The 13,252-nt window shown below is 34.9% G+C and overlaps 1 protein-coding gene across 2 annotated transcripts in view; it reads right to left on the reverse strand.

Moving 5' to 3' along the window:
* The window catches only part of FYTTD1 (forty-two-three domain containing 1), a 31,191-nt gene that overhangs the window by 17,661 nt on the left and 278 nt on the right, over nt 1-13,252 (reverse strand). The window contains exons 1-3 of one of the 2 annotated variants that reach the window (XM_010959341.3): nt 12,582-12,863; nt 7,656-7,784; nt 505-653 (exon numbers count right to left, since the gene is read on the reverse strand). In XM_010959341.3, coding sequence (XP_010957643.1) covers nt 505-653; nt 7,656-7,689 — 183 coding nt within the window. In that variant the 5' untranslated portion in view covers nt 7,690-7,784; nt 12,582-12,863. Of the gene's footprint in view, nt 1-504; nt 654-7,655; nt 7,785-12,581; nt 12,864-13,252 lie in introns of those variants that run through there. The other variant, XM_010959340.3, reaches the window with a different exon arrangement.

Genomic DNA, 13,252 nt, shown 5'->3' on the forward strand with positions numbered 1-13,252 from the left:
TATATTTGAAAATGTGGTAATTTAGATATTCTTCATGAATGGCAATGATTTTTATTTAGTTATTAAATTTTTTATATAAACCCCAAAGTACTACATTGTGAAAATCAAAATATTCAAATAAAATACTCTCAAGCTCATTCACAGAAATATTAGTACAAATAAATGGAAAAGTGTTTCTTTTTTTTAATTGAAGTATAGCTGATTTATAATATTGTGTTAGTTTCAGTGATTCAATTATATATACATTTTTTCAGATTATTTTCCATTATATGTTGTTACAATATATTGAATATAGTTCCTTGTGCTATACAGTAAATTCTTTTTGCTTATCTATTTTATGTATTGTAGTTTATATCTGTTAATCCTATACTCCTAATTTATCCCTCCCCTCCCCTTTCCCCTTTAGTAAGTGTAAGTTTGTTTTCTACATCTTTGAGTCTGTTTTGTATAAAGATTCATTTGTAAGGAAAAGGATTTCGGACTCAGGATTAGTCATCATCCTACCTTGTCACTTAGAAGTGGTCGATTCATAGGACTAATTCCTTTTCGAATTCCAGTTGCTTTCCTAGCTGCAAGGCCAGTGATAACTCCATAAGGACGTCTCTTTCCAGGCATCACTCTTCCTCTACGGCTCAGATTATTCTTACCAAAACCTGTAGGAGAGGGAAAAAAAAAAAGAAGAAAAAGTAATCTAAGAATACAAGTGAGTGGCACAGGGGTCACAGGATATTCTATTTCTAAGCAAGGTGAAAGATATGAGTGCTTTATTTTTTTATTTATTATTTATATGATATTTCTTGTATTACTATTAATATACATTTCTTTAAAATTACATAAAATATTTCATTTTTAAAGATGCAACAAGCTGTACTGGAAAGAATTCTGTTGCTGTAATGGACTGCAAAAGACTAGAGGATTCTCACATTTCCCCACTAGCTATCCTCTCTCTGGCATTATTTTCTCAACAAACACAACAGCCTCAACTTTCCTTGTGCAATGTGGTAGCCTCTAACCAAATATGGTTACTGAGTACTTGACGTATGACTAGTCTGAACTGAGATATAATAAAAGAATGTATAATACTTCATTAATAGTTTTATATTAATCATAAGTTACAATATTTTAGATATATAAGGTCAAATAAAAAATATTAATACGTGGCTCACATTTTATTTGTTGGATGGCACTGATCTAGAGTGGAATCACTACCTCATCTCTTATTTACTATGTTGCAATCTGGCTTCTTTATTTTCAGTCATACTGTATTCAAACTGCTTCTGCAAGTCCCCAGGTAAGTTCCAATAGATACTATATTTTAATCTCTATAGTATGTGGCATTTCCGACTTTGCTTTTCCATCATGTGTCTTATCTATTTAAATACTTTTTTCTAACTATGAAAAAGTAAACATACTCATTGAAAAAAATCTTAAAACCATATAAAATACAAATAAGAAAATAAAAGCCACCACCATTAGCCCACTGCCTAGAGATAACTACTACTAATAATCTATGTTTTTCTAGTCTTTTACTTGTATACATACATTTCAAGTTAACACTTTTAGTTTCAAGTGTTTTTAAGCAATTCAAGACTACTATATGAGGTAATTGACAATTTTGTAGTACCAAGTGCCTAGAAGGTAAATTGAGTCAATCTTCTAGCAACCACATTTCATACTCCACATACTACCTTGTAGTCTACATTAACACTATATTATGAAAATTAATCCCATGTCTTTTATACTCATACTAGTCACTTAAGTTACTCCTAATGTTACATACTATAAATAACATTACAATAACACTACAGTTAACATTTTCATGACTATTTCCTCAATATATAAATTTCCAAAGGTTGAAATGCTGTATCAAAGAGTAAAGCAAATCTTTATGGATTTTGATTCTTATTATAAAAACTCCTTCCAGAATGAATATATTTATTTATATTTCCAGAAACATAAGGGTGACACTCTTTCCATATCATTGACTACTCTGAATATTATCCTGTTTAATCTTTATCACTTAGCATTTGGGAAAAAAACGTGTCTTATTTGGTAGCATACTAGTGAGAATGAACATTTTACATGTGTTTTTTGGCTGTCTGTATTATTCCATTCACAAACGGTCATGTTCATAAATCAGTTTTCTAGGGTCAAATTCTAATTACCTTTGATGCTTTGATAGAAGAATTACTTCAAATTTATAATTAATTTTTCAAGAATTAATATCTTTATAATTTTCAGGAATATGTTATATCTTTCCACTTATCCAAGTCTTCTTTTATGACAAATTTGGCTCAGTAAAGTTTCAAGCTTTTCCTCCCATAGGTCTTCCACAGTTCTTGTTAAGCTTATTACTAGGTATTTTATACATTTGTTGTCAATCACAAAAAGATCCCTTACCTATTAATAATTTTCATATTGGCATTCCTGGGAATACAGAAGGCTATGGGTTTTAATCGACATCTTTTAATTAGCCATCCCCTTGAATTCACTTATTAGTTCTAACACTTTTTCAAATTATTTTCTTGGGATTTCTGAATGACAGTCATATCACTCACGAATGATGTTTTCTTCCTTCCAACAATTACACCTCAAATTCTTTTATTTCTTAATGCAATGGCCAGAAATTCCAAAGAACTATGCTAAGTAATAACTGTGATACTGGGCATTCTTATCTTAATTCTAATTTTGGCGGTAATGTCTTTAGAATGGTATCTTGCATACTATACACCTGCAATATAGTAATAGATCTTTCAACTTATTTCACAAACTACATGAAGTTAAACAGTTTTCTTTACTGTAGAATTTCTCAGGACCAATGTGTGCGATGACTCTCATAAGACACAGATAATTATGTATGTCATTCTCAAGTTTATCTACTTCCAGAACGCTTTAGTGTGGTGTTTCCACTTTGAGACCAGAATTCAACAAGACAATCAGGAATACCTATAAACATTACCATGGTTGAACCATTTACCAGTTTATTGTCTTTCAGTTCCCAATTCACTCTTTACTGCCCGGCTTCTGTTGCTGGAACATTTCTCTTACCAGCTGGCATGATGTTAAGCTTTGTCAGCAGAGGGCGCTGGAGGGACTCTAGAAGAAGAAGGAGCTTTTCTTCCAGGTTCCAGTGTGCACCTCAAGGCTTGTTCCTGTGGCATAGGATACCCAGTGGCACTCATTATCCCTCCCCCGCAAGCTGAGACTATGGTGAGGCAAGAGAGGCGCCTAGGGCACAAAATCTGAGAGTGAGTGACGCCTTAAATGTTAGGCCCTAGGCATCTATCTAGATCCAGTCCTAGGCATCACTCTAATTCTGGCCCTGCTCATTCTCCAATGAATTTAAGCTCCATCATCCTTACAGATCACTTCCCAGTGAATTCCACCAGCATGGCTATTCAGTGTGGCAGGGAGTTCTTCCAGATTTGTTCCTTTCTTGGGTGCTCTGCCTCAGTACTAAAGGTACTGACTTTATTACTTTTATAATTAGGAAAAAAGCAATAAAGGTATACTTTTATAAAATGTTAAAATCAAATTACTGCTGCTCTATGTTTGATTTCCTTCTAGAACAGCAACCAAAGATTAAGCCTATTAGAGAAACTTGTATATTTAAATTAAATCTACAACTACTTGCTATTTTTAGTTATATTAAATGAAGCAGCTACCATTAACTGAACTAGGCATTGTGCTGAGTACCTTAATTTAAATGAGAACTTGATGAAGTTGATGCTAATATATCCATTTTGAAAAAGTGAGCAAAGTAGATGTAGAACTATGATTACCCAAAGGTCAGTTAGTAAATGGCAGAGCCATGATCTGCGGTGCAAGTTTGTGTGGCTCCAAAAACTGAAAGTTTCCAAACTGTTATATATAAAAAACTAAAGAATAATAAAAGGCAGAATATAATGTATGGTACATTTCCAAAGATAAAAAAAAAAAACTATTACAGAAAAAGCAGGTTCTGAGCTAGTTATTATACAACGGGCAAACTATGAATAGGAATATAGACAAAGTGACAAGTACAAAGACATGGGCAACCACAGTTATTGAGAGACAGTCTAGGGAAAAGGATAAGAAGTGAATGGACGTGGTGGGTGCAAATCACAGGGCTGTAAGCGTGGATAAAGACTACACTTGACAAGGAATGGGGTGGAGGTCACAGAATTCATGATCAGACTACATCAGTCTAGAAGCAGTACCTTCTAGTGAATGAAAGAAGAGAGAAGGTAGTGAGACCATTTCAGATGCAACTGCAACACTCAGCATAAGAGACTGGGTGAGGAACAAAGAATTTATAAAAAATACAAATGAATCAGTAGAGCTAAGAGAAAGTTTAAAAAGAGGAAGAATCAACTATTATACTAAAATTTTAATCTTATGTGAGAAAGACTCATGAAAAAAATCTCACTAACAAGAATAAAGCTGGTTAAAAGGAGAAAAGTATGGGATAGAATTCTATTCCTGGGTCCCTTCTATTTCTGACTATTATAGACATTCCCATAGTCATCACCCTTTCTCCCATATTCTTCTTCCTTTCTTGTCAGTGGCTTCTTCTCCTTTACCTTCTAGCAAGCCTGGATCATCCGTTCTTCCTCCCTTCTTTTCTATCTTTGAACAAACTTCATTAGCTATATCTCAATTTTAGCAATGGTTCTATTTTACCCTTTCATTGCCATGTTTCATGCAATAGTCTTTTCTTAGTTTTCATCCATTTAACCCCTTAAAAAGTTCTCTTCTGTTTTTCCAGAGTACCTTCATTCTCATTACTTCAACTACTACCTCTATGAAGATCTTTCATTTTCACCTCCACTGGAGCAGCAGTTTAACACAATAGCTATGTATCAAAAGCACATATGGAGCTAAAAAAAAAAAATCCCTAGGCCCTACTTCTACAGATTCTGGTTTAGTAGCAATGGAGTGCAGCCAGCGCATCAGACTAATTTATAAAGCTCCACTAATTTATAAAGCTCTAGGCATTGTGCTGAGTACCTTAATTTAAATGAGAACTTGATGAAGCTGATGCTAATATCTCCATTTTGAAAAAGTGAGCAAAGTGAGATGTAGAACAATGATTACCCAGAGGTCAGTTAGTAAATGGCAGAGCCATGATCTAAGGCTAAAGTTTCCTCTGAATCCTTAGCCCAATTCCTTCATGAATTTCTTTCACAAACACATCCACTTGCCTCAGTACTTTCTATAGCCTGATCACTTACATGAAGATTTGAGGGATTTTCTGGAAAATGTATCAGAGTGTATGTTATCATGTTACTGGCTCCTTCTCAAAATAGCCTACAAATACTCTTGTCTCTTCTACCTCTAAAAGAAACAGCATTCTCAAACTTTTTGGTCTCAGGACTTCTTTATACTCTTAAAAATTACTGAGGACCCCAAAAAATATGTTTATTGATATTTACCATACTACAAACAAAAACTATGACATTTAAAAACTATTTATTATTTTATTAAAATAATAAACTCACCAGATATAGGGCTAATAACATATTTTTTAACAAAAAATAACTATTATTTTCCCTAAACAAACAAAAATTCTTAATAGGAAGAGTAGCACTGTTTCACATTTTTGCAAATCTCTTTAGTGTCTGGCTTAATAAAAGATAAGATTCTCATTTCTGCTTCTGTATCCAAACTGTTTGAATTATCACACGTCATGTAGACTTCAGAAAAGTTCATTATACATTCATGAGAGAATAAGGCTGAAAACACAATTAATATATCTTCGTATTATTATAGAAATAGTTTTGAACTTGTGGACCCCTTGAATCTTAGGGATTCCCCGGGGTCTCTGGACAACACTTTGAGAACTGTTGTTGTATAGTATTCCATCCCTGGAGAACATCTAGGTTGTGCAAGCATTTACTGAGTGAAAAACTATATTTCAGGCACAGAATTTGGAAGACTTTATTCACTTATTTGCTCAGCCATCAAAAAGAATTTATTGAGTATATGCCAAAGGCTCTCTGTGCTACTCGTTCTCTTACCTCAAGCTAACATCCTCAGTGACATTACAATGTAGAAATCTGAATTATTCCTAACCAGAGCTTAAGACAATCCCATATCTCTCTGCACATTTAGTCACAGCAGCAGCTGTTCTATTTTAGGCCATCACATGTAAATGGAGAACATACAAGTATAAATTCAATCTCAGAAGATCCTAAACTGCCCCGAGGTATCAGTTAGCTCAAGGCTTAGATTATAATTCCTGAAAAAGGAAAGCTTTTTTGATCCAGATTCTATTTCATCTTATCCATTAAATCACCACTGATGTTGTTAGCATAAAATCCCTATCTAAAATCTGACAGTACTAAAAGTATTTCCCTTTGACACTTCTCAACTCTATGTTTTCTATCTTATCTCTGTTCCTAGAAATTCCATGAAGTATGAGACTACATCTTTACATATCCTGAGAACCTGGTCAGTTCAGAGCATTCACTGGGTATTTAACATGCAATTAAAATAAATAAATAAAATTATTTCGAAACAAATCATATGTAAATTATGGTACACTGAATAACATTTATAAGGAAACTTTTAAGTATAAATCACTAGAATTAAATATTAATTTTCTATAGCTAAATACCTGTCACAAAATTTACTCACTTGAGTTCAGCTATTCAAGAAATTATTAGGGAGGAATAAAAATTCTTGTAGCATTTAATCTTAATTATAGACATATTTTGAGGATATGTTGGTATACTAACTGCTAAACATAGAATTAATTGAATTAATTATGTTCAATCACTTGGAGATTATTTTTTATGTTTTTTAACATACAGGATAAAAATCAGCTCACGAATTAGTTTATCAAACATTTTTTCATATGTATAAAAAAGATCTAGAATTTTTTAAATCTCAACAAAGATTTATTTAAAAATGCTGATGTAACTGCTAAAAAAGTTAATGAGTCATATATAATTAATAGTGTTCAGTTACTGCCCAAAGTCCATTTTGGAAGAAGATGTTCTAAATAAATAAGCTTCTAGATTACCAAAAATAACTGTATATGTAGAGTTCCAATTCTGTGTCATCTTCGGAGGATTTAAAAATTTCAAAGGTCCTGGATGATAAGATGAATAACCTAGAAGTCATTTTCTATGCACAATAATAGCTTCCACATATTTAAAATGTTTTCATACAGAAAAGGGAGTTTGCTTTCTATAACTCTGTAGAATTAACAGAAAGGCAAGATTTAAGTCAAGAGAATTGTCTAGTGAACAGTGCTGTCTCCAATAATGGAAAAAGTTACCTTGTGAGGTGGTATACTCTTTCATCGAATATATTTAAACTGGAATTACAGTCACTTATCAGACAGATTGTTAAATGAACATGTAACTAGGAAGGAGATAAGATTTCATGATACGTAAGATTCTTTACAAATCTACAGCCCTAAATATAATATAGACTATGCACAGAGGTTACTTTAAAATGACCTGATGTTTCTAAGAAAGTGTTATCATCTATTTAAGTTAACTTGAATTTTTAGCAGATTTTAAGATTAAACAAAACCCGAGAGTAAATACAAATCACAAACAAAGGGTACTGGTATGTTTCCTCCAAGTTTTAAGTATGTATCAAAGTTAGTATACTATGAGCCTACAAGTAATAGCTTTTTATTAAAACTTATTTGCAAAACTTACCAGAATTCTGTTGAAGTCCCCATCGGACTCTCATCCTGAATTGCCGGGCACCACTTTGCTGGAGTCTTCTATTTAGCCTCGGGAAATTCTGCTTCTTTCCTTCCTTTCGATTCAATTTGATGATATCATCTGTGATAGAGGAAATGTAATGATTATTTTCATTTTAACTCAATGACTCAACTACTCAGTCTTATTTTCTAGTTAATAGATTTCCTATGCCCCTAACTTCTTTTCTATTTTGAAAGCACTTCCATAAGAGGATATAATTAAAAGTATATAAAAAGCTCAAATCAGCCAAAACACTTGCAGCACTGAAGAAAGTTTTGAAGGAAAAGTTCAAATCAATAGCTCAAAGCAGATCAACCAATTAATGAAGATTTCTGTTATCCCTGATATATGTAAATAAGCAAAAGCCTGCTTACAAAAATTACTCATATTTACTTTCCATAATCACAGAAGTCTCCAGTTTTTAAAGATGACCACCTTTCAATAAAACCACTGGCAGTCAAAAAATAAGTCATTCAATAAAAGATTAGATTTCTAAGTTCATCTCAATTCAGCAAATATTTATTGAGTATGTGCAATGAGTATATGTGTCAGACTGTACTGTAACAGAAACAAAAGTAAAATATGATTCCTGCTCTCAGTAAGTTTAAAATTAGTGACGGAAACAGACATGTAAATAGTAAATACAAAATTAAACAAATACCATCATAAAGGTATAGTACCAAAAACAAACTATTGGTTGGTTCTTTGCTCCTCTAGCAAAGCAAGTCAGGGTTACCTTATTTTTCTTTCCACATTGATCTCTAAGTCCCATTATTTCCAAAAACATTTCAAACTGCCCCAAGGTAATTTACAAACATCACCCTGCTGCAATAGCACAACAGAACAGTGTGAAGATCAGGAAACTAAATGTACTCCAGATTCCTATATACATCTGTTAAAAGGAGGTTACTAAAAGCCAAAAATACTCATTTAAGAAGATTTCTCCAAAGTCCCAACTCCAATACTAATTTTGGTAATTGAAAATACAATAAATAAACCAAAGAAACTGAAAGCGATCAACAACTTAATAAAATTCACAAAACTAACTAACCTGTTATTTCTTCCAAACTGCTATAAACACAAATAATCTAACAACTATATCAATATAACTAGTCTTTTCTGAAGTCAAAGAAGGAAATATAAACTACAGGGATCTTTTTTATACATTACATATTACTACTCTACCTCACCTATCTGTAATCTTTAAGACTCTTAATCACATTCAAACAAATATTATATAAAATAATTCAAATCTCCCCAAAATAGTTTGTTCTTTGATCTTTCTTTGATCTTCCTAAGGAACAATCCTTCAACTACAAAAAAGCTCATCAAAGTTAAGACACTCAAAAAACATTTTTTTACAAAATAGAGATTTCATAAATATCAGTTGCATGAACATCTTAAATTACCAGTGAGCAGAAAGGGAATAGTTAGAAAGACACTACTTTTGAAACACTACTTTCCTTTAACAAGGTGCTACTTGAAATCTCAGAGACATGAGTACCTCTTAAAAATGAATTTGGTTTGGAGACCACCAAAAAAAGGGGGGTGGTCGGGGCACAAGTATAATTTTGACTAATCAGGTTGTTTTAAAACTAGAGCACTATAGAGTATAAACATAATTAAAAATTAAAAGTAGCAAAGCATATAAAATATAAAATTATGTTTTGTAAACATTTTATTATTTAACTCAAGTTAAATAGAGCTATTATGACAGGATTCTTCCAATCTAAAAGAAGGAAATGGCTTTTTCCTAAACAAGGAGTAAATAGGGTAGGCATCAAAAGAAAAAAAATCTACTGAAGGAAAAGAAAGAAGCTGGAGGAATAACTATCCCAGACTTCAGACAATATTACAGAGCTACAGTAATCAAGACAGCATGGTACTGGTACAAAAACAGACATATAGACGAATGGAACAGAAGAGAGAGCCCAGAAATGAACCCACAAACTTCTGGTCAACTAATCTTCGACAAAGGAGGCAAGAATATACAATGGAATAAAGACAGTCTCTTCAGCAAATGGTGTTGGGAAAACTGGACAGCAGCATGTAAAGCAATGAAGCTAGAACACTCCCTTACACCAGACACAAAAATAAACTCAAAATGGATCAAAGACTTAAACATAAGACAAGATACAACAAATCTCCTAGAAGAAAATATAGGCAAAACATTATCTCATATACATCTCAAAAATGCTCTCCTAGGGCAATCTACCCAAGAAATAAAAATAAAAGCAAGAATAAACAAATGGGATCTAATTAAACATACAAGCTTCTGCACAGCAAAGGAAACCATAAGTAAAACAAAACGACAACCTACGGAATGGGAGAAAAGTTTTGCAAATCATGAAACCGACAAAGACTTGATCTCCAGAATATATAAGCAGCTCATACAACTTAATAAGAAAAAAACAAACAACCCAATCCAAAACTGGGCAGAAGACCTAAACAAGCAATTCTCCAAGGAAGAAATACAAATGATCAATAGGCACATGGAAAAATGCTCAATATCACTAATTATCAGAGAAATGCAAAACAAAACTACAGTCAGATATCACCTCACACCAGTCAGAATGGCCATCATTCAAAAGTCCACAAACGACAAATGCTGGAGAGGCTGTGGAGAAAAGGGAACCCTTCTACACTGCTCGTGGGAATGCAGTTTGGTGCAGCCACTGTGGAAAACAGTATGGAGATTCCTCAAAAGACTAGAAATAGACTTACCATATGACCCAGGAATCCTGCTCCTGGGCATATATCCAGAAGGAACCCTACTTCAAAATGACACCTGCACCCCAATGTTCATAGCAGCACTATTTACAATAGCCAAGATTTGGAAACAGCCTAAATATCCATCGACAGAGGACTGGATAAAGAAGATGTGGTGTATTTATACAATGGAATATTATTCAGCCATAAAAACCGACAACGTAACACCATTTGCAGCAACATGGATGTTCCTGGAGAATATCATTCTAAGTGAAATAAGCCAGAAAGAGAAAGAAAAATACCATGTGAGATCGCTCATATGTGGAATCTAAAACAAAAACAAAAACAAAAACATAAATACAAAACAGAAACAGACTCATAGACATAGAGTATGAACTTGTGGTTGCCAGGGGGACGGGGGGGTGGGAAGGGACAGACTGGGATTTCAAAATGTAGAACAGACAAACAAGGTTGCACTGTGTAGCACAGGGAAATATATACAGGATCTTGTGGTGGCTCACAGCAAAAGAGAATGCGACAACGAATGTATGTATGTTCATATATAACTGAAAAATTGTGCTCTACACTGGAATTTATCACAACATTGTAAATGACTATAACTCAATAAAAAAAGTTTTAAAAAAATCCATTATGATGAGCTACTTTTATAAAAAACAGGGGTATATACATGATAATAATAACAGTAGTAACTAACAGGATTGTTCTGAAAACCGGTATTCATCCAATTCTCACAAAAAGTCTATGAAATAAATATTATAACACCCATTTTCAATTAAGAAACTGAGCTACACTGTGACCAGCTATTGCTAACCTTGATAGATAATTCTATATGAATATTCATAAAACCTGATAGTCATGATTCAAAACAAAACAAAAAAATTAGATTCTAAAACCTCTAAAGACCTGATAAAATGGAGTATTTACAAAGCATCATTCTTATCTAAAATAGATGTCTCTTCATACATCTGTAAAATTCTCACTTAAAAAAAAAAAAAAGACACCTGACAGAATGCTGTATGTTCTAAGGGAAGAGACCAAACTCTATTCCAGCTACCCACTGCACTTCACTTCTACCTTCAAACAGAATTATCTCTGTTTTCTTCACCTGAACATCCTCATCACCACACATAAATACAACAAAAATCCTAGAAATAAGAAATGTATTGGTTATGAAAATACATGTCTAACACTTCCTACAACATCTGTAGCTTGGTGCTCTAGAGCCAGACTGAAATTCTGACTCCATCACTTACTTGTATGACTTCGGGCAAGTTATTTAATTTCTCTACACCTCAGGTTTTGTAAAATGGGAATAACAACAGCTTATATGCTGTGTGTGAATATATGTAAATACAGTACTGTGTACGATTCTAAGCAGATTACATACATCTATTGATTCATTTAATACTTAGACCAACCGTCTGAGGTAAAGGAGCACTATTATTACCAACACCTTCTTACAGATGAGGCACTGAAAAGTAATCTGCCCAAGATCACAAGGCTAATAAGTGGCAAAGGTAGGATTTGAACTGAGTGGGAGCTTCTGAATTCCATGCTCTTTATCATTTGGAGTACATACCACACAGGGTTATTATAAAGATAATTTAACACATATAAAATACTTAGCCCAGTGCCTGGCATGTAATAAGCACTCAACAAACATTTGTTATTATATTTTTTTCTTGGTCTTAGTTTAAAGATTTCTCATTTCTTTAGAGGTCAGTACTGACGAGCCACAAGGTAAGACTTGAAATCAAACCTATGATTTCGCATGATTTGCTTAATTCATACATTGGGTTCCAAATTGTGGTAATTATGGAGACCAAGAGTTCTCGACTTTTGGCTAAAAACTACAGAAGAATCACAACAAAAGAGAAAAATACCGTCCCCGGAAAAGTTACACGTCTGTATTCACTAGTCAGGTACTTTTCAAATACCCGAAAAACTGTAGGCCACAGGAGGAGCAGGCAGAGCTAACCACATCTAATACCATAACCTGAACCCTGACAGAAGTGCAATTACTTTTAAACCAACCACGTCAAACACAGAAACTAGTGCCTCAGTAGTGTTAGGTCCGGATTTTTCACCAAACCTCCTCTTCCTAATCATCACCAAAACCACCTCACTCTTCCAGTCCCCATGCTTTACCTGGCTCTCCCGTCAACCTATGCAAGTCTCGCCTCTGGTTTTCGCTTCGTTTTTTTTTTCCAACTTGCTAATTCGGAGGCTTAGGTGAGAAGAATGGGCTTCTACCCAAGCACAGCCTAACACAACAACATCCGATGAAATCCTTCCTAACGATCTTTTCTTTCTGTCAAGAGCCCGTCAGAAAACGCCAACTCCTGGGGCGTCTTTACGCTGCCCGCACGGGGCCAGACGTAGGCCCGGGCGGACAAAATGCCCAACCGGCCCTTCCTGGAACCCCAGATCCAATCGAACGCAGCCCCAGCCGGGCTCCGGAAGAGCTTTCCTCAGAAAGGGTCGCTCCTCGGATCCTTGCCCTCACTTCCCTGATAACGCCCACAGCGCACACGCTGGAGACGAAACCCTCCGAGTGTTCCTCACAAAGAGCCGGGGTCACCCGCGAGTGGTAGCGCCCCTCTAAGGGGAAAGAGGGTCCGCACCCTTCGACCCTCCCAACCTCCGGGCCCGAAGTGCCCCCACCCGCCCGCCTCAGACACAGCCCGGCGGAGGGGACGCCCCGGGCCCTCAGGCTCGACCGCGACACCGATAGCGCTGCCCTGTCCCCACCGGCCCTCTCTTGGTTCCGCCCACCCGCAAGAAAACTCGATCGACAACTGCGGCCAACCGCCCCTACC

The sequence above is a fragment of the Camelus bactrianus genome, chromosome 1 (genome assembly GCF_048773025.1).
Source record: "Camelus bactrianus isolate YW-2024 breed Bactrian camel chromosome 1, ASM4877302v1, whole genome shotgun sequence".
In the NCBI taxonomy this organism is placed as follows: Eukaryota; Metazoa; Chordata; class Mammalia; order Artiodactyla; family Camelidae; genus Camelus; species Camelus bactrianus.